The sequence below is a fragment of the Bubalus kerabau genome, chromosome 4 (assembly GCF_029407905.1).
Source record: "Bubalus kerabau isolate K-KA32 ecotype Philippines breed swamp buffalo chromosome 4, PCC_UOA_SB_1v2, whole genome shotgun sequence".
NCBI classification, from domain to species: Eukaryota; Metazoa; Chordata; class Mammalia; order Artiodactyla; family Bovidae; genus Bubalus; species Bubalus kerabau.
The window spans coordinates 168713217-168738504 of NC_073627.1; the positions used below are offsets into that span (position 1 = coordinate 168713217).

At 46.4% G+C, this 25288-nt stretch overlaps 1 protein-coding gene across 26 annotated transcripts in view; it reads right to left on the bottom strand.

Moving 5' to 3' along the window:
- Positions 1–1362: 1362 nt before the first annotated feature.
- Positions 1363–25288, bottom strand: part of PTPN3 (protein tyrosine phosphatase non-receptor type 3) — a 121046-nt gene continuing 97120 nt past the window's right edge. For all 26 annotated transcript variants that reach the window (XM_055579256.1, XM_055579274.1, XM_055579262.1 and 23 more), the window contains 7 exons: positions 18687–18777; positions 18352–18413; positions 16262–16408; positions 8761–8889; positions 7677–7822; positions 7084–7219; positions 1363–4938 (listed from right to left, as the gene is read on the bottom strand). In XM_055579256.1, the coding sequence (XP_055435231.1) occupies positions 4861–4938; positions 7084–7219; positions 7677–7822; positions 8761–8889; positions 16262–16408; positions 18352–18413; positions 18687–18777 (789 nt within the window). In that variant the 3' untranslated portion in view covers positions 1363–4860. The remainder of the gene's footprint in view (positions 4939–7083; positions 7220–7676; positions 7823–8760; positions 8890–16261; positions 16409–18351; positions 18414–18686; positions 18778–25288) is intronic.

Sequence of the window (25288 nt, forward strand, 5' to 3'; positions counted from 1 at the left end):
AAGACTTCTTTTCCAGAAAACACAAATCAGTAGCTCCAAAGATCAGACTGAAGGTGTTGCCCTCCTCCCTCAAACGTCTTGGTCAGGAGGCCCTAAGATCATGATCTTTAAGTTGAGATGAGGCACAGGAAGAACAGAGAACACTGGGCTAGACCAGATCTTTGGCTGTGGGTACTTGGTGGAATTCTAATGGCAGAGAAACTATAACCCTTGGTCCTCCCCAAACTGCCCCAGGAGTAAGCAGGGCTACGAAAGCTCTACAGTCCCACCTTGGATATGGCCATGAAGGTCAATGGGCAAGGAGGCCCTCCTGGAGAGTGGGACTGCGATGGCAGGTGGCTATCCAAAGGACTTGCTGGCCTGCCAGAAGCATCTTCACTATTCCTGCAGTGGGAGTGGATAACCGCCCGCAGTAGTGTGTCCTGTTCATTGAGTTTTCAATGGCTGTTTGCCTGTTTCTACTTCACTCCTGTTCATGGGATGCACTGGGAGAAGATAACTTGAGTTTATAGGTCATTAGACCACAAGAAGTCACCCAGAGCTGATAGAGAAGACCACAGATCATTCAAACAAGACTTTCATTTTAGATCCATGCCATATCTGGAAGGGGCTTAGGTTATTCACCTTAGGGGAGAGGAGGCATGGGCTCCACATGAGCTAAGGAAGGTGACACCAAAGGACTGAGCTATGGCAGAGACCACTAATTGTCCCTCTAGCCCATCCTTTCCTTGTTCCTCAGAAATAGAACTCCTGCATTTCAATTAGGCACATAGCATCTGGGAATAAAAACTACCTTTCCCAGACTTCTGTGCTATAGGTATTTCCCTGTACGTTCAGATCAGTGAAATGTACAACATCCACATGAAACACCCTAAGGAACACGTCTTGCTTTTCTCCTCCCCCTCCTCCATTCTGTCCGCTGGAATGTAAACGTGGCTGGAGCTGCCATCGCGGACCTCAGTGTAGATGGCTGCAGACTGGGGAGGGCAACAAGTCAGAAAGAACCTGGGACCCTAGGGATCATGGACCCACCCGGCAGTCCTGCACGATAGTGGGCAAAGAGGATCATGGACCCACCCGGCAGTCCTGCACGATAGTGGGCAAAGAGATTTCCCCTTTGTGTAAACTACTGTTGTCATGACAGCTGAACTTGATTCTGATCTAGAACCTGTCACACAGGTCAAGGCTGTCTGTGGTCACGCTTCTGACCAGAAGGAAGGTAGAGACAGGCACAGAGCAATCTCCTCCAAGAGGGTTAACATTTACTTAAAAAAAAAAAAAAGGCAAACAAAATGAGAAAACATGTCCAGAAAATCAAGACATCAGAATAAAAGTATCAACACACAATAACAGTGTTGCATAGCTTGAATGTTTTTATATTGATCAAATTGTATTTCAGCAGAGTCACTGTAAAAACAGGCCAGAATGAAAAACATTCCAAATTTACAGACAAAATATTGCTGATCAATTAAGATACTTTTCGAAACGACACGACTTAACACAAATCCCTTGGTTGTTCCAGATGAAACGTGAGTTATCAGAGATGCTGGACAGCCCCACGCCCCTGCTTGGCTCCTCGGACTAAAGTCAGACTCTTTGCCAAGAGATGAGGGACCAGCTCTTGGAGACAAGTTCTAGAAATGTGATACATCTCTCTCTCGTAGCTTACTGGAGGCTTGGGCTTAGGATTAATCTCAATTCTCTGGAAGACAGACTCCCAGAATGGTAGACGTTGAGGGCTCATCTAGTCTAGCCCAACCTCCCTTTTACTGATGAGGAAAGTGAAGGCCAAGGGTGACGTGTCTTGTCTAAGTCTAGTCTGGATCCACATCCTGCCTCTAACTGCCTCTCCCCATTGACACTGCCTCTTCGATGCCTCTGGTTCTATGATAACTTCTGTGAGGAACAAAAAAACGTCAACCAGCAACTGCAGCAACAGCCTCTATGCTCATCTCAAAGCAAAGTGAAAAATGAAATTACTGTGGTAGGAACTGAAGACCAGCCCAAGTTTGTTCTCTAACCCTCCTGCCCCAACTGAACTGAGTTGAGTCTCTTCTTCTGGGAAGTCAAACAGCGTCAAGCGCGGGTTCTAAGGAGTGACACCAGGAGAGACCTCCCGTCTTATGTCTGCACACTGATGTCTAATTAGATCTTCGGAGAGCGCCAGAATGCAGGATGTAAATGTCTTCTCCATGCATACTCCAATTTCCTGGGCAAACTATTTATCCTGATTCTGATGAAGTTCTTCACTTACAGCTAATAAGGGCTTCTTAGGTCCAATTGAGTAAGTGTATAAGGTGGTGAAGCTGAAATCTTGAACTCCCCAATTTGATCAGTAGCATCTATAATATGTACTTGCACATTTTACTCCTTTTGATAATTCTCTTGTCTTGTCTTGTTCTTCCCCAGGATTGCATGGATTTTGTTCCTGGTAACATCTGCTGAGTCTGAACTACTGGCCTGCACAGTGGCGGAAAAAGGTTGGTGGCAATCTTTGGTAAACTTTTAGGAAATTGATGTAAAATAATGGCAGCATTTCTGCAACCATATTAAACAATGCGTTTCTTTAAAAAAAAAAAATACACAAACACAAATCTCCAAACTCATTTAAACTTCGCAAGCTTTTTATACACAGGGTGGTGATGCCCTTTTTCTTTTTTTATCAAATGGCAATGATTTGCTCAATATCCTGATGGCATTTTAATTTACTTCAGGCTTCTCTCTTTTCTGGTGCCTGGCTGATGGAATTTTCTGAGTCCAGATTGAATAGAAGTACTTGTACGATACTCCTTTGTGCCCTTGGTTCTCTTGAGAATAAAAGCGATTTCCTCTTACAAAAACCCCAGTGATTCTACTTCTGTTTCATGGATTTGGGGGCTAGTCACTAATAAATTAATTTTTCCAAGTAATGCATCCAGAGCAGAGTCAGATTCCAGCTGATGAAAACTTTAACAGCGTGATCTCATTCAATCCTCGTATTTGACCTAGAGTCCTCAGTATTATCTAGTTCGCCTACTTTACAGATGAGAAAATGGAGGTAAAGCTTTCAGGTGACTAGGCCCAGGGCTAGCTGTTGAGTGGAATCAGAAACTAGATCTCCCAGCCCTTAGCTCCAAGCCTTGCTGCTACACTCAGCTAGCCTGGCACCATGCTGACAAGGTTGGGGCTTCGTCATCTCCTGCTGCCCAGCGTGGGTTATGGCACTGTACACAGCTCCCCCAACCCCTGTCATTTAACAGTGAAATGTCAGTGGGGAAAAGATGGAAAGAATGCAGTAAATATGCTAGGTCTGGAGACAAAGAACTTTAGAAACCTGGCCCCTACGTAAAGGTCTTTATCCATCTTGTGACCAGGAAACGTTTTTGCTCAGTTGGTCTGGAGTTTGCTAAACATCAAAACGGCCTCATTTCAGTGCGCTGTAACATGGAACCATCCTTTTTCTATAAATCCCGTCAAGAAATTGGATACTTAGTTAGCTGTTTTTTCTGGATACATAAAACCACTATTTCAAAATACCATGTTCGAATTTTCACGTAATTTATTTTCCTTAAATAATAATTTGCTACAATCCTGGCACAAATTAAAAAAAAAAAATTAACACAGTATTAACAAAGGCAGAATTCCTTAGGACAATCAAAATCTTGGTGTACTTAGAATAAATTAACATCAAATTGTGTTTATATTCAGATAGTCTGATCCTCTCCTTTGAAATGAAACGGAGACCATTGTGACTAAGAGTGAATGCACACGTTTGTTCTTCTATACAGAGACTCATTTATATAAACTCAACTGTAATTTGAATCAAGTTAGGAATCCTGAGAGACACTCACCCGTGGGCACACACACACAACACAACACACACATACACATCCATAGGCAACCCTCTCGAAGCTGGGTTTCCCATGGTTCAACGTCTAGATCTTTCCTCAGAAGGGCCAAAGATTCTGAATACTTAGATGACATCCCATCTCCCCTCAGGAAAATCGTAATGGTTCAAGTGTAATAGCTCGAAGTAGCAGCAATCCATGTATTAGATTCAGTAGTGGATGATTCCAGTCCTGGGCGCTGGGTGTGCAGCAGGAGGGAGGCGGGCACAAGAGGCGCCTGCTCCGAAAGCTAACACGCGGGGCGACACCGGGAGTCCTCACTCTCAGGGTCTCAGCTGAAGACTCACCTGAAACCTGCACTGCTCGTCCGGTTCAGGCACTGGTGGGAACCTGAGGAGGGTCACTAATGCAGGGAGGAGGCAGGGCACGTGGACACGATTCTCAGAAACGCCAATGGCAGACGTGGCAGGGAGACTGGACAAAGGAAGGGAGGGCACAAGGGTACAAAGGCACTGCTCGTCCTCTGCCTGGCACCCCATCCCCTGCCATTCAGTACTTTCATGGGGTCCCCCGAGCATCACTGGGGCTGGTGAACACTGTTTCAGCTCCGCCCAGACCCACGGAAAGCTCAGCTCTTAGTCCTAGACACACAACGCATCCAAGTAACTCTGAACAGCCACACCATCTCGCTTCTGGGAGGCCCACAGCATGGCTGGTGTCCTCTCCCAACTGCCCAAGGATGGTTTACAGGAATATGGAGATGGAGAGAGAGGAAGGCATTAGGACAGGCCCCAGACTGAGCTCCCCTTCCGCTTAGTTCTCTCCAGAGCAGGCGCGGGCCTGCATGATGCTATAACCGCATGCGTTATCTACACAGTTCTTATGTACACGATACCTTTTTTTTTAATAGAAATTTAAAGTGCCTGGGTCAAATGTGCTCAGTCCTTTCCCACAGCCTACAGGTTCCTCTTGCCGCCTCCAGAGAGAAGGAGGATGCCCCGGGGAAAGAGGAATGAACGTCTTCACAGCAGTCTTAACTGGGGTCCAGCATCTGGACTAAGCCTTCTTCATAAACGCGAAGAATTGCTTCACACACAAACTTGTACTGGCTCTGGGGAGGAAACGAAAGCCCGTCAGGCCAGCAGCTCCACAAACACAGCCTCTCACCCCAGACACAGTTATTCTTTCACCTCATTCATAAACACCCTGAGCTCCAGCTCAAGTTGGGCCCGGCCCTGGGTTACATCCAGGGGCACAGAGTGGACCGGACACACCTGTGAGCTCACTGTTCTGTGTGACAAGGGCTAGGGTAGCTCCCAGGGAGGGCTGGGCAACTCGGCCGAGGGGGACCAGCAGTCTGGGGAAGTCCGGAAGGGACAAAGGTCACTGCAGGGTGGCCCTTCCAGCAGATGCACCAGCGTGCCGCTCTGACAAAGATGCTCGCTCAGAGGAGCAGGGTCAGGGATCATGGTCCCGGCCTGGAACACCTGGGTGTGGGGGTACTGGAGGGAGGCTGCACAGGTGGGCTGGGACCTCACTGTGGGGGACCCCCGCACTGGGGTCAGGGGTCTGGACTTTGTCTTTTTGAAAGGACAGCCACTGGAAGTCGCTCTGCAGGATACGGTTCTTTTCATTAACAAACACCTGAGACTTATTTGAGGGATGTGTTCAGGGTGAAGGAAAGCCTCAGACTGAGGGGCCCCAGCTAGGAAAATGTGTCCAGAAGATACACTTGAAACAGTTTTTTTTTAAACTAACAATGAGGTCCTCCATACCACAAAACCGGGCAGAGAATAGTCTTAACAACTTTTTTCTTTTCTTAACCAGATTTCTTGGGTGCGTGCACACTAAGTCGCTTCAGTCGTATCCGACTCCTTGCAACCCCATGGACTGTAGCCTGAAAGGCTTCTCATAGAAGGGATTCTCCAGGCAAGAATACTGGAGTGGGTTGCCATGCCCTTCTCCAGGGGATCTTCCCGACCCAGGGACTGAACTGCGTCTCTTACATCTCCTGCATTGGCAGGTGGGTTCTTTACCGCTAAGGCCACCCAGGAGTGCACATGAATTTAAAACAAGAGCTCCTATGATGACCTAGTGGGGTCAGGATGGATGGGTAAGTGGGAGGGAGGGGATATTTGCATACTTATAGCCGATTCACGTTACTGTCTAGCAGAAACTCACACAACATTGTAAAGAAATGTAAAAAAAAAATAAAAACAAGAACTCATAATCATTAGAGAAATCTTACGAACATAGGCCATGAGCCTGTGAGGATACAGAGCTGTGTGCAAGTCCCGCTCTCTTCTCTGCTAACTCCTCCTCATCCATCAGGGGTGGGGTGGGTAGGTGTGGGGGTGTGTGGGGTGTTCTGGAGGCCTTTCCTCTAGAAAGCCCTGCCTTTCCAAGTCAGCTTCAGAAACTCTTCCTGAATTCTCAGGCTCCTCTTGGACTTCTCCCACTGCTGCTGATATTCACAGTCAACTGAGCCAGTCCTGCTGGATAAAAGCTCAGGCCTCTCCTGTTGGTGCACTATCTGTTGAAGGGATGAATGAATGAATAGGGGGCGGTCTTTATTTTGCAGATGGGGACACTGAGGCTTAGAGAGGTTAAGGGACTATTCAAAGGTGGCCCTGTACATGGGGAAGAGTGAATTGTGCACTTCCCCAGAGCCCCCTGCCCCTCTTGTAGATCTAGGGGAAACCAGAATATTTCCTCTTTTTTTTGGCCTGCACCATGAGGCACCTAGATCTTAATTTCCTAGCCAGGGATTGAACTCATGTCCCCTGCATTGGAAGGCAGAATTGTAACCACTGATCACCAAAGAAGTCCCCAGATTATTTCCTCTTGAGGATACCGGCAGCTCTGGGTACCAAGGGGAAGACAGCCCAGAGTGGGAGAGAGTGGGGCCCTGTGAAACGTCTAGGTGGGTGGGGTGAAACCCTCAGGTGACCCTGCTTACTTCTGACAGAAAGGTGATGATGGGTCAGCGTCTTGACAATGCAGAGTGCAGTCAGGGCTGCTCCCTCGTCAGCAGGGAGCAAGTGGCTGTCAGGAAACAAACTGTGCGGCAGGAGAAGTGGAGGGCAGCAAGCCGCAGAGGCCAGATGGGATGGGCCTTGGAACTGCTCAGCCCCTGACGAGCTCTGTGACCATGGGCGAGTGACTCAGTCCCCTGGGGCCTTGGTCTCTTGACTTGCAAAGCCGTTTGTACAGGCCTAGCCATTGTTAGTATTTTTATTATTAGATTTCTACTCACTGATGTCTGCACCATCATGGCGCGCTGGTCTCGCATTTTCCGAACAATATCCAGTGGGTAAACGGGCAGGTTCCTCTCGATCATGCACATGGCTGTTTCCATGGTGACCAACACACCGGTTCGACCTATCCCAGCACTGGGGAAAGAGAAGCAGAGGCGGAATTTGCTCAGACAGCATTTCTGCACAGCCCAGCTCAGCTCCTCACCAGTTCCCGTGTTACTCAGACGGAGTTCTCCTCCCTGACCTTCAAAGGACATGGAACAAATGCTCAGGGCGTGCTCCCAAACAGGCCAGAGGCTTAAAAAACCAATGGGAAGAAACCCATCTTTCTGTGCAAACTCCACCCCCATCTCCTGCACATCTATCACAGGAACAGAGGGAAAGACGAGGTAGGGACTCTGTTGTCCAGTTCTAGGGTGCAGTCAGAATTTGTCCAAATCTTTGGACAGAGTGAAGACAGAAAGCAACCAGAGCCTTGTAAGTGCATATTGAGTCTTGAGGGATGTAGGTGGGTTTGATGCCTGCCAACTGTCTCCAGGCCTCGCCCAAGGAGTATGAGTATTGGTAAAACCAGGTCAACAAGCCACAGTACCTGCAGTGAACCAGGACAGGCTCACCGTCCACTCTCAGGGACCGCACGTAGTTCACAAATTCCAGAAAGTCTGAGGAGTCATCGGGGACGCCGTGGTCTGGCCAGGCCACGTACTGGAGATGGGTCACTGTGTGTTCCTCCCTGGTCTGCGAAGGGGCAGGGGAGCCTCACTGAGTCTATCTGGACTGGTGAGCAGGAGGACCCCGGCCCCTTCCCAGCCTCCAGCCAGCAAGCTCCTGTCTCTGGACGCTGTTCTGCCCACTGGGGATCTCCCGGCCATGAGCCCTGCCCACTCCCACCCACCCACCTCCCTGATGCTCCTGGGCCCGCCCTGTCTCTAGGACTCTGCGGAGGCTACCTCCTGCCCGATGGCTCTCCACCACTTCTGCCCACAGCCATCTCTTCCTGGTTGCTCCCATGGTACTTGCTGTCAAGGCCACCCACATTGGCTTTTTTTTTTTAATGGGCAAAATATACATAACAAGAAGTCTACCATTTTAAACATTATTAAGTGTATAGTTCAGTGGCATTAAGTACATTGGCAAAGTTGTGCAACCCTCACCACTCTTCCTAGAAGCTTTTCAGCTTCCCAAACTGAAACAGCATGCCCATTAAACACTAACTCTTCGTCCCACAGCCTTGCAGCCCTGGCAACCACCATCCTACTTCTGTCTCTGAACTGACTACTCCAGAAGTCACATGGTATTTGTCCTTTTGTGTCTGGCTTCTTCCGCTCATTACAACGTCTTCCAGGTTCAGCCATGCTGCAGCATAGGTTAGAATCTCCTTCTTTGTGGGGGGACTAGGATTCCACGGTATGAATATACCACGTTCTGTTTATCTGTCGGTGGACACCTGGGCTGTTTCCCCCGTGGGCTGTTGTGAATACACTGCTGTGAACACAGATGCTGGCTCTTTTCCAGGCAACCTTGCACATCTACTGAAATGCTCACCAGCTGAAAACCCAGGCTGACCCAGAAGTAGAGGCCTCCCCGGGCCTACGGTGGACGCTGATTTAGCACTAGCCTTTAACTCGCGCCTTCCCGGGTCCCCCCACAGCCCCTGCAACACGGGCCCCGCTCACCTCGGTGTTGGTGACCAGCATTTCCCGGAACACGTACGCGATGGTGCAGTCCTCTGACTGACAGCGGATGTGAAAGCTGCCGTGTTCCATGACGTCGGGGGGATCGGGCCAGTACTGGTGACATTTGGTCTGCAAGGGAATCGCCGGGCAGGAGTTAGGCTGGGCTGTGGGGGTGCTCATGAGTAGTTAACGGACAGACAGGTGGGACACTGGGCTACAACTCTCTCACTCGCACTAGATGCTCTGAGAGCTGCTGGCGGGGAAAGAAACGCGGGCGAGGCCGCTCTGCCCTGCGTCTGTGCTGAACTGTTCAGGAGAGGGGCGCAGTCAGCCTGCCAGGGGCCAGGCCACAGCTCTCACCCTGGCTGGAGCTCCAGGAGGAACGCACTGACTCTCTTTCCTCATCACCGGGTCCAACTGCTGGAAGGGCAGGAGAGTCTCAGACAGACATGAGAGGCCTTGACTTAGGAGCGACCTCTGCTCCCCACCCTCCCCCACTGCAAGGCCTCTGCCCCTTCCCTGCTCTCAACTCCCCCTTTTACCTCATCCCTCCTCCACCGTCCACTCCTTACCCCCTTGAGGAGGAAGGCCTCGAGGCATGGCCGCTAAGAGTGCACATTTGAGAGCCAGACAGAACTCCATTAGGATTATTCTCTCCTCTGTGAGCCCTGTGACCTCAAACCTGCTACTACTTAACCTCTCTGACTTCCGCATTCTCCACCTGAAAGACAGGACGGCACCTGTTTCCCAGATGCTGACAGAGGCTGGAGGTGATGGTGTGCAGTGCCCGGCTCAGTCAGCGGCCGCCGCCATCACTGTGGTGGCTACAGTCCCGTGAGCGCTTTCACAGATGACTCACATGGAGCCAATGCTCGGCAGACGGCAGAGGAGGAACCCGGGCTCAGTGGGACTCCGTGAGCTGCCCCCGGTCCAGGGACGCTGTGCCTTTCCACAGGTAGACTGCCCCCTGCCCCCACCCCTCTCCCCAGTCTCCTCTTCCCCCTACCAAATCCTAGGGCTTCCCTGGCAGCTTGGCTGGTAAACAATCTGCCTGCAATGCAGGAATCTCGGGTTCGATTCCTGGGTCAGGAAGATCTGGTGGAGAGGTATTAGAGACTTCCCTGGTGGCTAAAACAGTAAAGAATTTGCCTGCAATGTGGTAGACCTGGGTTCGATCCCTAGGTTGGGAAGATCCCCTGGAGAGGGGAACAGCTATGGACTCCAGTATTCTGGCCTGGAGAATTCCATGGACAGCACAGCCTGGTGGGCTACAGTCCATGGGGTCGCAAAGAGTCAGGCACAACTGACTTTTACCTTTCACTTCACTTTCACTTTCTAAATTCTGCATCCTCTTCCTAGCAGTCTCGCTCCTGCCTCTGGCCTCAAAGCAAAGTTCAAGGTCAAGCTGCCTGTCCCATCATTGATCCATCAGTCAAATTCTGACTCATTCAAAAAAATTTTTTTTCTCTCCAAGCCTACAGCTGCATCGACTTGGGTAAAAATTATGCTTGCTTAAAGTGAAGAGGGGGTATAAACCCCCAGACGCACAAAAATTTAAAAGAGCTTTCCTATTTTTATTTTCAAACATCACAATGAATGTTTGGAATTAAAGCATGCTGCTGGGAAGGTGGAGCTAAGAATTTACTTGTAAATGTTAAACCTGGGGATTTTGGTTCGTGACCACTTCCCGACTCCTCTCAGACACAAAGGCTGTCTGTAGAACCCGAGGCAGAGTGGAGGCCCACCAGGCCTGTGCCCACCTCCTCCTTTGCACAAGGGGTATGGCTCTCTGCTGCAGGCTTCCTGGGGTCCTGCCCACAGGACAGCTGATGGGAAGCTTCTGTCTGAAGTGATGAGCCCATTCAGGGCTGAACCACAAATATCTCTATTTCTAGAGACTCCCAGTGAATCTGACTAGAACAGGACTCTCTTTACCTCTCAATCAAATCTAGATTTTAGGTTGATTTGGATCTCAAAGCATTTGGGGGTGTAGCAGAAAGAGCAAGAAGTTTGTGGACGTTCTGAATTTCCCTCCTGGTTATTAAGTTCCACTGACTGACTGTGCCATCCTGGCCAAGATAGAGCAAGAAGTTTGTGGACGTTCTGAATTTCCCTCCTGGTTATTAAGTTCCACTGACTGACTGTGCCATCCTGGCCAAGATACTTCACTGTTTTGACCTCCAGTTTCCCCATGAATGCTGCTGCTATGGGAAGGGATGATGCTAATGACTATTTTTTTTTTTTTTCTGGTTGTGCCTTGAGGCTTGTGGGATATTAGTTCCTTGACCAGAGATTGAACGCATGCCTTCTGAAGTGGGAAGCATGGATTCCTAACCACTGGACGGCCAGGGAAGTCTCTAATACCTATTTTCTTTTGATTGGTATATGCTAAGCACTAAATGGTCCTTTTTATGGACATTATTTTATCTGGGCCTCAAAACAACCATATGAGGTAGATAATGTCACTGCCTCTGTTTTGCATAAGAGTAAACTGAGGCTCAGAGACAGAATCTGCTTGTGTCCTGTCCTACAGATAGGAAGTGGGGCACATGTAGATGTGTGTTTCAATGGAAAGACCATTCTCTACAGCTCTGTTTCCTCTTGGAGGAAACAATGGACCTGAAGAGAGAACACAATGGAAAACATTTTTGGGTGGGAATAAAAAGAGAGGGCAATGAAAGCGAGCCTGTGGTGGGAGTGCCTCCCAGACCCTCAGCCTCTGCGGGAGGCTCTGTGCAGTTGATGTGAGAGCAGTACAGAGCGGAGAGGAAGATCCACATGCCCACTGGGAGGCCGCTCAGCTAAACGCAGAACAGGGGAAAAAGCAAACAGGACACACTGAGAACCTCATCTCTCAGGAAAGCAGGGGACAGAGCTGCTGGCCCGGGAGGACTGACTCCTAATCGGGAGGAATTCAGGGACAGTGGTGGTGACCAGATAAGGGACCTTGGGACAAAAGGCTCAGGTCAGCTGAGAGTCTGTAACAGGAGAGGCAGGAAACATGTAGTAGCCTGGATTTGAGAAGAACAGGCTTCCAGCCACCCATAAACAACAGAAGTCAGTTCCTGGGGCCAGAGATGGCGAATGGAATGCTCTGACTCACGGGAGATGCAGATCTCTAACTCGGGAACCTGAAGGAATCAGCCGGAAGGGGTTCGATTAGGAAGAAAGGGCTGGAAAACAAACACCCCACCCCACCCCCTGCCCCCCCAGCCCCGGGTCACAAGGAGACCTCAGAGGAGCTCAGGTTCAGAGCGGACTCCAATCAGGACAGAGCAGGAGGGGCAGGACTCTTGAGAGCAGCTGGAGGAAGTGAGGCCTCCTGGATGAAAGAAAGGGCCTTTTCTCCCATGCTGGCGTGGGCAGAAGGAAGGGAAGAAGGGGCTGCCATCAGGGCAGAGGATCTGTCACCAGCCACGCCTGCTGGAGCTCCCTTGACTCCATGGAGAACAATGGCCTTGCAGCTGGGAAGGGCCGAGACAACTGAGAAGGGGAAAGAGCGGCCCGACACAGGTGAGGAGAAAGCGCCCGGCTGCCCTGTGGGTCCAGGTGTTGGCTCTGTGCAGCATCGATGAAGACCTCCTGAGCTCGGGCAGTGGCACCTCCACGGGCAGTTTCTGAGAAAACCTGGAGTGTTCAGCTCCCCTCCCCCCACTGCCAGAGTCACAGAACAGACATGCACACACAGCACAGTTTCATATGGGGAGATTCTGGCGACAGCAAGGCCATAAACATGATGTCTTGTATCTATAAAATGCCAGAATGGCCCAGATCAAGGCCTGCAGAGCGTGGGATTTGGTAGGAGGTTAGGAGTATTAAACAAATTTCCCTGGTGGCTCAGACAGTAAAGCATCTGCCTACAATCCGGGAGACCCAGGTTCGATCCCTGGGTAGGGAAGATCCCCTGGAGAAGGCAATGGCAACCCACTCCAGTACTCTCTCCTGGAAAATCCCATGGATGGAGGAACCTGGTGGGCTACAGGCCGTGGGGTCACAAAGAGCTGGACATGACTGAGTGACTTCACTTCACTAGGAGTATTAAACTGCATAGACCCACATGGTGGGAACCTGTTTTTTATCACGTGTGCCATGAAGAGTGTCTCAATTTGGACCTAGGAGAGCTTTAACGTTATCTCCTTAGTACTTTAATTCTCTTTTTAGGAAAGAGCAAGCAAGGGTGTGGGCAAGCAGGCCTCGGGTTAAGAGCCTGGAAGGTAAGAATATTTATTTAGACTTTAATAATATTGTCTTGTGGAGAAGGAAATGGTAACCCACTCCAGTATTCTTGCCTGGAAAAGTCCATGGACAGAGGAGCCTGGCTGGCTGCAGTCCATGGGGTTACATGACTGAGCATGTGTGCATGAGGGTGGAGGGTCATGGGTTGGTAGCAATAAACTGGTAGAACTAAAAAAAAAAAAAAAAAAAATATATATATATATATATTGTCTTGTGGCTTTTGCATTTTTACACATACCCCCCTTTTATGGCATATGATATTGGGCTTCCATTTAAGACATATCTTTCAAAGCAAATTTTTTAAAGCAAGGAAAGGTGAGCCAATTTGAAGAAAAATAATAAATAATACTGCAGTAAAAGCTGAAACTCCAGTACTTTGGCCACCTCATGCGAAGAGTTGGCTCATTGGAAAAGACTCTGATGCTGGGAGGGATTGGGGGCAGGAGGAGAAGGGGACCACAGAGGATAAGATGGCTGGATGGTATCACCGACTCGATGGACGTGAGTCTGAGTGAACTCCGGGAGTTGGTGATGGACAGGGAAGCCTGGCGTGCTGCGATTCATGGGGTCGCAAAGAGTCGGACACGACTGAGCAACTGAACTGAACTGAACTGAAAATATATGTAGTCCCAGCAACAATTAAGGTGGTACCCAAACTACTGTTACTGTTAGCCAACATCTGTATGATATTTATTGTGTGCCAAGTACTCTTCCAAGAAGGCTGACTGCATTAACTCATTCGATTGCCTCACAAATGCACAATGTGGACATGTGTGCTCAGTTGCTTCAGTCCTGTATGATTCTTTGCAACCCCACGGACTGTAGCCCGCCAGACTCTTCTGTCCATGGGCTTCTCCAGGCAAGAATACTGGAGTGGGTTGCTATGCCCTCCTCCAGGGGATCTTCCCGACTCAGGGATCGAACCTGCGTCTCATGCCTCCTGCACTGGCAGGCGGGTTCTTTACCACTAGCGCCACCTGGGAAGCCTCCCAAATACACAACAGGTGTCATTAGCATTCCATTTCGTGCAGAGGTTCTGCCAGTTTCCGAAACCGCACAGGTAGGGAGTGACAGAGCAGGAATATGAACTCAGGAAGCGTGGCCCTGGCGTCTACCCTCTTACTCAGGACACCAGAGAACAAGACAGGTGCAGGCGATCCAGAAACACAGAGAGCGCAGATAGGACTGTGAGCCAGCTGGCATTCCTGGAGTTCAAAAAAGGTCCCAGTAACTTTGTTGCCTTTCCAAAACAAGATCAGAAAATCACACACAGGCACACAGATACAGAATATCAACAAAAATTAAAAAAAGGCAAAAAACAAGACTCCCAGACAAAGGGATGCCACAGACCTGCCGCCTTGTGATTTCAGCAAAGCCTCTGAGAGTTCTCACAGTAACTAGGTAAACCAGATGCAGAGACGGCCAGGGCTGGAAGCAGAGCTGGGAGAGTCAGCAACTGCTCCCCAAAGACTGTCTGCAATGCCCCTGACTCACAGCGTTCTAGAAGGAGCTTCTGATTGTCTCTTGAGGGCCTTTATATTTTTAAACAGTGATTTATGTGGAGAGATTCTGATCAACACTATGAGTGACAAGAAGCCAAGAGTGAGGGCCAAGGTGAACAATGATAGATGGGAAGCCCAAGGAGCGTGAAGGCACACAAAAGGCCAGATCTGACGGCAAATCCTCCCAGGGATGATAACGACGGACACACACACAGAGCTAATGTTTGCCAGGCACCTGTGACAGACAGCTCTCTAAGCTTTCTGTATATATTGTCTCCGTCTCCACAAACCCTCTGAGACGGCACTACTATCTGCAGCTTACGTACAGGGAAGCTGAGGGTCAGACAGGTTAAGTATTTATAACTTGCTCCAGAAGAACCTGTTCTGAACCCACAGAGTCTGGCCCCGGAGCCCCACCGATATGCCACAGTGTAGGTCTCGGGAGTCAAGTGCATGAGTACAAAATGGGGAGACTGACTCCACAGCAACACTGAGACAAAGACCAATTTCTGCTGACTACCCACTTAATGGCAGTCCAAGGTTATCTTCAGATATCTGAAAGGGCATTGCATGGAAGAGAAGGGCCACTTATTACTGTGTCTTCCAGGCAAGAAAAGCTGGTGGAGTGGGGTTCAAAGCGCTGTGGATTTCAGTTCGTTATGAAGAGGGATTTTTTTTTTTTTTTTTTTTTTGAAAATCAGAGCTGAATAACCCACGGATGGACCCTGGAAGTGTTTTAGCCAAGGTGGGGAGCCATCTGCCTGGGACAGCCTAGGTGAACCCATAAGGCTCTCCAGAATTAGCAGGAATCCTGATTTTGCTCTTTGGGGTGAGAGTGTAGACTGATCTCCTTAAACGTACGATCCACTCCAATTCTATACTCTAACTTCTGGCACAGATCCATCTGGCATTCTGAACTATATACTGAGGACAGGTCTGGGAGGAAGTGGCACATAGATCCCTTAAATATTAATTTATATTTGATTTTTGAATGTTTCCAGATGAACATCACTGACTCGATGGACGTGAGTCTGAGTGAACTCCGGGAGTTGGTGATGGACAGGGAGGCCTGGTGTGCTGCGATTCATGGGGTCGCAAAGAGTCGGACACGACTGAGTGACTGAACTGAACTGAACTGGATGAACATTTCATCATGAAGATATCTAAATGCAGACAGAAGTTAGAGAACTCATGCTACACAGCACTCCTTGCACACTGACTTCAGTTACATGATCAGCGATCTGTTCCTGTGAAACACACATGTCAGGCTGAACACTGCATGCTGCCATTGCTCTCCTAATTAAGGCCTTCTTAGCTTTTTTTTTTTGCATCAGGTTTTGCTGTAACACAAGCAGAGTCTGACAGAGGTAATTTCTCCTACTTTGTATTCCATTGTGAACCTGGCCTTACACTGCTCTTCTGAGGATCAGCACGTGTTCTGGGTGGGTGAGATCACAGCTAACACAGGAGTCTTGGGGCAGGTGAGGCAAGGGGAAGCACCTTCCAGCTTGCTGTAACAGATTCAAGGCAGGAACGGAAGGGGCTGTCTGATCACTGCTTAGCTCGGAAAGGCCAGCAAGTGGGAAGGAGAAGGGCTGAGTTTCTCATCCCTGGAGCTGTCCATCAGGAGCTGTGTACAGATTCATGGGTCACAAAGGGGGCTGGACTGGGTGACATTTCAGTAAGGCCTTTTCCAGCTCTGAAGTTCGAGTTCCAGCAGAGCACAGAGTGACGCACGCCTGTCTGGAAGTCAAGCCACTTACCCGGCCTCGCTCGGTGAGAGTCGTCAACATGACGATGAGTGATAACTTCTGGTCCCAGACCACTTGCCAGAACTGCGCACAGGTATGTGGCAGGGGTCCCTGAGCGGCAATGTACTTGTTCACAAGGTGAGCAGCAGGAATTTCCATCTGGCAGGAGATGGTTCAGGCATTAGAATCTGTTACTGCCACAAGGCGGACAGGGAACTGCAGCTCACACACTCTGAGCTGGTGACTGTCAGCACACCAGAAGAACAGTTCTACCAAGTTTTGGCCAATAAGAATAATCAAAGAAAAAGCTACTTTAGAAAATGCTTCAAAGGTGTTTGACAATAATGCTAGCTACTCAGGATAAAACTATGTGAAATTCAATAGGTGATAATCAGAAATGGACCTACAAGATGAAAAGAGTTTAAATGACCTTCTCTGCTGTATCCTAAATATAATCAATATTGGGAATCTGCATTTTCAGCAACGCATGCCAATCCTTATGTCTGCAACTTTTCCTATGCAGGGTTTTCTATCAAAATATTTTCTTTGAAGCATAAACCACACAGGCTTATGCCACCAACTACTGTTACGCTTTGCTTTCTGCATGGCTGCCAATGTCTGTGCCACTCAGTTGATCAATTTTTCTCCCCAGCTTCACTGAGGTATAAATGACAAATAAAAAAGGTATATATTTAAGGTATACAACATGATGGTTTGATATACATATACACTGTGAAATGATTATCAGAGTCAAGTTCCTGCACACACCACCACCTCACAATAGGTACTGTCCAAACTGATAAACGTTAAAATGTTAAAACAAGTCAACTGTCATCCCCTCCTACCCTGCTCTGCTTTTACTTCTAAACTAAGTCTTTTGGTTTTTTTAAATTTTTAAGTATTTCTTTGGTTGGGTCCAGTCTTAGTCATGGCATGCAGGATCTAGAGTCTCCGGGCTTATTAGTTGGCATGTGGGATCCTGCTTTCCTGACCAGGGGTTGAACCCGCATCCCCTGTATTGGAAGCCAGACTCTCAACCACTAAACCACCAGCAAAGTCCCTAAACTAAGTGTTTTCTGTAAAAGAACACTCAGAACTGCCTGAGCTTTGGAACAGCACAGTGATTCACTCATTCTTAGGTGGGGATAGTAAATGGAGGTGCCTAATTCATGGCTTGGTTGGAGCTTGGTTAATGGCGTTCTCAGCCCTGGTCTTAGCCACTCTCCACCCAAGTGCATGGTCTTACCGCCCCGACCATTTCAGTGCTCTAATCACAGGACACCAGAAATGCTGAAAGTGAGGGTCAATGAATCTCACAGATGCTTTGGAATGAGTATTATCACCGATTAGACCCATTCTTGCTGGCAGTTGTTGACATCATGCTATAATCTGAGAACTTGAGAAGTCCTCTGTTTATTTAGATCAGATAAACAGTGAGCTGAGGGCCAAATTTAAATGCTGCACTGCGAGCTAACAGTATTTTTTTGATATTTTTGCATGGTTGCATTTGAAATGGTATATATAAGTACCTAATTAATATCCTCAATTTTGTCTCTTGGCTTGCAGAGACCAAAATATTTATGGGGTAGCCCTCTACAGAAATAGTGTGCTGACCCCTGGTTTGGATGAAGAGGCTGAGGTTCAGAGAGGCTAAGTTGCCCAAGATGCATTTTCAGAGTGAAATGAATACTTGCCCCACGACAAGCTGAAATTGTTGACGTTTTGTTTTTGGGCTATGGTGGTTTTATTTTTATTCTTAGGCAGGATGTATAGTAATCAGATGGGGGGGAAAAATACAGAAAGTTACAAATGCACCAATGGCCAAACAAAACACCTAAAGGCCAGCAGTTGAGGACAGAAGGCTGAGTTTTGGTCTCCTCTTCTGTTAGCTTTCCGACTTTCCAGATGATTTAATCTCTGAACCTTGGTGTCATTCTCTGTATAATGAGACCGTCCTGCCTTCCCTCAATGGCTGCTGTGCTGCTGAGACACGACAGTTAAGAGCAAAGCAGTTCGCCGACTGCAAAGCACCGCGCATGTCACTGTCACGCTTGTTACAACGATTAATGTGCTTTTTCTCATGCTCCGGAATTCTAACTTACGTTCACGTAACTCGCATTAATGTAATCTTCGTTTCCCTGCAACAATACCCGGGTGGTGTCATCTGTGGAGGAGAAAGAAATTTACTGATTATTCGGAGTGTTATTTTTACCACCCCAAGTACACAAGGGTTCAGTTCCCAGCCCATCTGCAGCCCTCGCCTCATTAGCATAAACACTATTCCCCAACTGTTCCGAGTTTGAAATGGCTGCAATAAAGACGGTGGTGTTTACAGACACACTGAGAGTCGTTCCAGAATACCAGACAATCTGTTTTAAAAAGGGAAACATTATCTCAGTGTGTGTGGGGGGAGGAGGCATTCATGCCAGATACTCACAAGGCAGTACATCTTTATATCGGTTTTTGTCTAGATTTTGAGGCAGCTTTGCAAACGTGATGGCCAAACCGGGCTTCTTTCTATAGAGTTGCTGTATGACAAACAGGGAAGTGGAAAAAAAAAAAAATTGGAAAAAACAGCTATGAAGAGTGTGAAAACATACTCTAACAGTAAAGTTTATCATTCACAGCAGCCAAATCTTAACATTTAATAGTGGTTTTATATATTGAGAAAAATCTTCCCAGTAAGAAATTCTATAATCCCATGAGAAACTGACTAAATTCTTCAATATATATGGATTTTTTTTAAACATGAGACTCTTGGGGGAAAAAAGTCATAGGAAGGAGTGTGAGTCACAGATAATGGATCACAGTAAGTAAAACTTCATCTTCATGACAATTATTTGACAAGAGCTAAAAGCAAGCAGAGGAAAAAAAAAAGAGCTCTGACTAAAAATTAAATAGAAATCATTTACATTGGTCTAAAAACATTTACCTCCAATTTAATGGAGTGAACCACGTTCTTTGCCAAGAACAAGAGCATTTTCATTCATCATTTCAGAAGTATACCTCCACAGTAAAAACATTTATTTTAATACATAGTAAACTTCAATTAAATATTCCTTTAAAGAGGTATTGCCCTATGCATGCAATCACTAGCAAAAATTGTTAAAACCCTCACTGCATATCTAGAAACACATATTAGACACATTTGTACTGTACCTGATGTCATGTCAACAGCAGCTCTAGGAAAGGTATTTAATAGTATTCTTATTTTGCAAGCAAGAAGCACAGATGAAAAGCTTGGCTCAAGATTACAAACAAGAGGCTGAACTCAGATCTGACTCTAATGCTTGAGCTTTTCTCTTTGAAAAAGAAAGAAAGATAGCGCTAAGTCGTGTCTGACTCTTGCAACCCTATGGACTGTAGCCTGCAGGCTCCTCTGTCCATGGAATTTTCCAGGAAAGAATACTGGAGTGGGTTGCCATTTCCTTCTCCAGGGGATCTTCCTGATCCAGGGATGGAACCCAAGTCTTGTCTCCTGTATTAGCAGATGGGCTCTTTACTAGCTGGGCCACCAGGAAAGCCCCAAGACACATCTATTCCTTCCCAAAGTTTCCTCCTGCCCTTTTGAGTTCTCTTTTCTATACAACTGTATTTGCCACTTCGAACTAGAGTGTGAAACAATATTCACCAGTGGTTTTGTTAACTTTGTGGGAATTCTAAAAGTTTGTTTTTTTTTCAGTGTTGGAAGTGATTTTTTGCAGAAAATTTGAAAAATTCAGACTAATATAAACAAAAAAAATGATTAGTAACTTCATAACCCTGAGATATCCCTTTTCATCTATTTTATCTGTTTTTTATGCACACATGTATACAAATGTATGTAATCATATGTGTGACTACACATAATACACAGATACATTACTTTTTTAAAAACAAAAAATGAGACAACATATATTAGCACTTCCTATATTATGTTCTATGGAATCCAAGTATTCTGGAAAAAACTGTACTAGGTGGTGCTTAGAATAAGTTTCAAGGTCAAGGAAATTTAGGTAATACTGTAAGTCATCTTATATTCTATGAATCTCTAGCATGGCAAGACCTGCAGTGTATAAGCTTATTTAATTCTGATTAGAGCATTTCTCAAGCTAACTTGGCCATGGAGGATCTCATGTCTCACAAGAAGTGTTCTGGGAACTATCACCATAATTTTGAAGGCTGTTTCTTCTACTTATTATATAATGTCTAGTTTCCTGTGTCATTTAAATACTTGAAATATTCTCTATATACATGATTTCAGCTAGCTCAACATCTATAAGTTTTCAAAGTTTAACTTTTATTCTACTTCTTGATTAAACAGTTTTCAATTTTTTACTATTAAATATTCCCAGGAACAGAATTACTGAATTAAAGCGTATTTTTGAGGAGATATGTATGTATATAGTGGAGTTGTCCTATAGGGGAACATGAGAATGGTTAGTTTGCCAAATTGCAGCCAGCATCATCAATTAAAATGTGCTTGCAATGTGAATAGAGAGGCAGAACAATGTCTTTCCCTGTATATTTTTGCATATTTTGTATTTTTTATTTTATAAACCAGCTTTTGTTGGTCTGTTTCTTTTGTTTCTCCGATTAGTTCTTTTACTAAACAAACAAACTGCACAGGAGACAATTAGCAGAGAGATTTTTGGTAATGATAATTATGTCTGATACATTTACCAAATGTTCAGAATTTCCGGTATTTCCCTAAGTTCAAGTATTAATCATCTTTACAATTTCAGCTCCTAACAATCAAGTAGCCACTGAGCAACTTCTTAGATGTCTATGAGCTTTAATGGGCTCTCCAGGCTCCTTCTAGAAATACATTCGTGATTTATTAGAAGTTTTGGGTTGATTCCGGGAGAAGGAGAATATCTGAGTCAGTCAATTCCCCTAAATGTCATTTTGGTTCTAACTAACTTCATAGAAGCAAAATCTAATTAAGTGAATATAATCAGTAATGCTAACCTGGAGGCAGGAAGTTTTTCTTTTTCAAATAACAAATATGTAAATGTAATCAACTTGAGATGGTTTAGTGTAAAAGCATAGATCTAGCAAAGGGCTTTAACTGCAACAAGTTTATGAAGTATCTCAGCAGTAAGTAAGTGCTGATAAGATTATAGAATATTAAAGCAAAATAAAAAATAAAGTACTATAGAACTATCTGTAAAACTTCAAATGTGCACACCCTGGGCTTTACTTGACAGAAGTGCATAAAGACACATATCAAAGAAATTTATCTGCATCAAAATATTTTCTTATTAGTAGAAAACTGGAAACAGCCCAAATATTTCCTAATAGGGAGAACTGTTGACTTAAATTATGATACAGTCATACCACAAATTATGTGCAAGTAATATAATCAGTTTCAGTTCAGTCACTCAGTCGTGTCCGACTCTTTGCGACCCCATGAATCACAGCACGCCAGGCCTCCCTGTCCATCACCAACTCCCAGAGTTCACTCAAAGTCACATCCATCGAGTCGGTGATGCCATCCAGCCATCTCATCCTCTGTCGTCCCCTTCTCCTCCTGCCCCCAATTCCTCCCAGCATCAGAGTCTTTTCCAAGGAGTCAACTCTTCGCATGAGGTGGCCAAAGTACTGGAGTTTCAGCTTTAGCATCAGTCCTTCCAAAGAACACCCAGGGCTGATCTCCTTTAGGATGGACTGGTTGGATCTCCTCGCAGTCCAAGGGACTCTCAAGAGTCTTCTCCAACACCACAGTTCAAAAGCCTCAATTCTTCGGCGCTCAGCCTTCTTCACAGTCCAACTCTCACATCCATACATGACCACAGGAAAAACCATAGCCTTGACTAGACGGACCTTTGTTGGCAAAGTAATGTCTCTGCTTTTGAATATGCTATCTAGGTTGGTCATAACTTTCCTTCCAAGGAGTAAGCGTCTTTTAATTTCATGGCTGCAGTCACCATCTGCAGTGATTTTTAAGATGGACTAAAAGTACAGATTCAAAAGGATATCCACTTATCTATTTAAGTGAAAAATGCAAGTGGCAGAACAACATAGTGATGATCCCCTTTCTATACACAGCAGCATACGTACAATGTGTGTACAATGTATGTATGTATGTGCACTTACATACACGTGTGTATAAAATATATTTCCATGAGCAATAGAACAAGTACGCAAGGATACACATCAAATTATTATTTGTAAATTATAACAGAAAGAGGCTAAAGGAGATTTCTGAATTGCCTGAATTATTACAATGTGAATTTTTAAAAATTCAAATGAAATAATAAAAAGAGCTACAACAAAAAAAAATTTATATATAAAACTAAAAAATTTTTTACAAAAAATTGGGTGAGTAAAGCCAAGTTTTTTTTTAGGGGGGGGGGCCTTTAGAAGGATTGACAACACACTCATTTTTATGCCTGCCTTGCCAAGGTTAATACTGAATGTTCTTCCCACTGGATTGCTTCAGTCCTATTCACACAGTTTCTGAAGGAGTTAGCAGTTGGTTTTCAAGTTCTTTTAATTTACTGACTCTTCTCCAGACTTTGTAAGTTGTGTGGCAGGCTGGGTGTGAACACACCGCCCAAAAGAAGAGTGGTCCAGACTGGACAGTGATGTGTTAGAAACACAGGTATGTCTTTCTGGAAGAATCAGGGATGGGAGAAAATGAGCTGAAGACTATTAGGCAGAACTCGAGACACGGCTCTTTCAAGAACTACTCATTGGAAAGACACAGTTTGTTTTGTTCATTCTTGGGCTAAAGGTATGTGAAGCAGGCAAGAACTGCCAGTCATTAAGATCCCTTCAATTCTGCCCTAGATTGAGAGCAATCAGGAGGCTGAGGAAGGTCATAGGCAGGGAGGGTTGTAAGACCACTTAGTTTTATTAAAATCTTAATTTTTATGTCCTCAAGTGCTTTGTTCTCATCACTGCTACTGCTACTGCTAAGTCACTTCAGTCGTGTCCGACTCTGTGCGACCCCAGAGACGGCAGCCCACCAGGCTCCCCCGTCCCTGGGATTCTCCAGGCAAGAACACTGGAGTGGGTTGCCATTTCCTTCTCCAGTGCATGAAAGTGAAAAGTGAAAGTGAAATCGCTATCAGAGTGTAATTCTATGTGTTAGCTGCTCAGTCATGTCTGACTCTTTGCAATCCTATGGACTGTAGCCCGCCAGGCTCCTCTGTCCATGGAATTCTCCAGGCAAGAGTACTGTGGTGGATTGCCATTCCCTTCTCCAGGGCTCTTCCTGACCCAGGGATCAAACCTGAGGATCCTGCACTGCAGGCAGATTCTTTACCATGTGAGCCACCAGGGTCTAGTTCTGAGTAGCTGTGAAACCAAGGGTGAATTATAAGAAGATCAGCTGAGAGGGTTTGCTATGGGACAGCTGTATTTCAAGTACAGCTTTAAATACAGTATCACTGGGTCTGGCCTTCAAAGACAGAAAACTGAACACTGAGAGCTGGAGCAGACCAGCATGGTTTGCATGGGCTGGATAAGATATCAGTTTTCCAGTTTAAACATTTCTCCTTTGAAAAGATCATCTCAAAGCAGAGAGAGAGGACATCAGGAGACGACACTGATCTCCTCGGACTTCTGGTCCAACCAAAGATATGAAACCTGCTCACACCCCTCAGATAAAGGCCTTGGATGCCCACTTGGCTCCAACCAGCACATGCTGGCAAGGCCGGGCACAGTGGAAGCAAGCACCCCATCATCTGTACCAGCAGACCAAGAGGGAATTCCCATTGGAATTCTTGAAGGCTGACAACCCAAGGAGGAGGAAGAAAAAAAGAAAAGACCAAAAAGTGAAGGGAGTTGAAGGGACAATGGGCAAGGAGAGCAAACGGTGGGAAGAGACTCCCTTTCATGCCCTTGGCAATGACCCACGGTCCAATGCAGGGCAAAGCCTTTCAAGACAGTCATATACTGTGCTTTCTGTACCAAGCGCTAAACTGCCATCTCCATGAAAGCAGGCAACTTGCTTGTTCCATTAAAGCCCTAGGCCAGCGTGCTCAATAAAAATGTGTAGTGTGGCAGAATGATGGGATCTGCTGGTCTGAACAAAAGAGCAGGATGCGAGGTGGCTTAGAGGCAGGTAACTAGGCTAAGAGTAGCCCCTTTTCATGAAGGCCTTGAGAGGTTATTCTCCACTTTGCAGACATAAGAACAATTCCCCACTCATCAACAGCTCACCCACATTGGGGACTTTCATCTTTCCTGTACCTGACCTAGTCAGAGGGCCAGGACACTGCCTTGGGGGGACTCAAGAATCTCTCCCTACCTTCCTGTAAAGGTTTGCTGAAATGAACTGACACCATTGCTGGCAATCTGGGGACTTTCGAGAGTGCTACTTCAGATCCCAGTCCCAAATGCAGGTCCCAGTGCTGGCAGACTCAAGCATTCTTACAAGATTCTTATTCTTTAACAGGGAAATCCTTGGCAATGAGCTGGGGTGGCAACTCCTTTAAATGGGTCCCTGGCATTTGAAAGGTAAAGGCTACACATGTGTTCATTCCAAAGCCCACAGTCTGCTCCTTGTATTCCACAGATGTTCTACTTGATAATGTTTGCCTTTCTTAAAACAAAAATCTGAAAAATCAAAAAAAAGCTTTTTGGTGTGAGCATCAATCTTGAAGGTACACCTACATGTGTTAAGTCTTCAGCTGTTTTTGTCCTTCCAAATCAACTTTACAATGATCATAGCAACCAGTAAGTAGTAAGTCACGTGCTTTGACAGTAATGGATGTTTCTTCTAATGGATGAAGTAGGAGCAGGTTCAGGGAAAACAGTGGTCAGAAGAGATAAAAAGATGGCATCTGGTTTTGGTAAAGAGGGAAGATGCTGAGGTGGGAGGGGCAGGGGTCTTCAAGTCTGGCATGACCTTTGATGGAGCTCTGTAGACACTCCTCAAACTCATCAGTCCCGGGAGGCGAGAGGACAGATGTTGCTCATTTTCTATTAATTGCATCCCACAAATACCCAAAGAGGCTGTACGGCCACTGGGTGAGGATGGGCACGAGGGACCTTCATGTGCTGGGAAGTTGGTTCTCAAAGGACAGTTCGCATCATCACTTTGCTGTT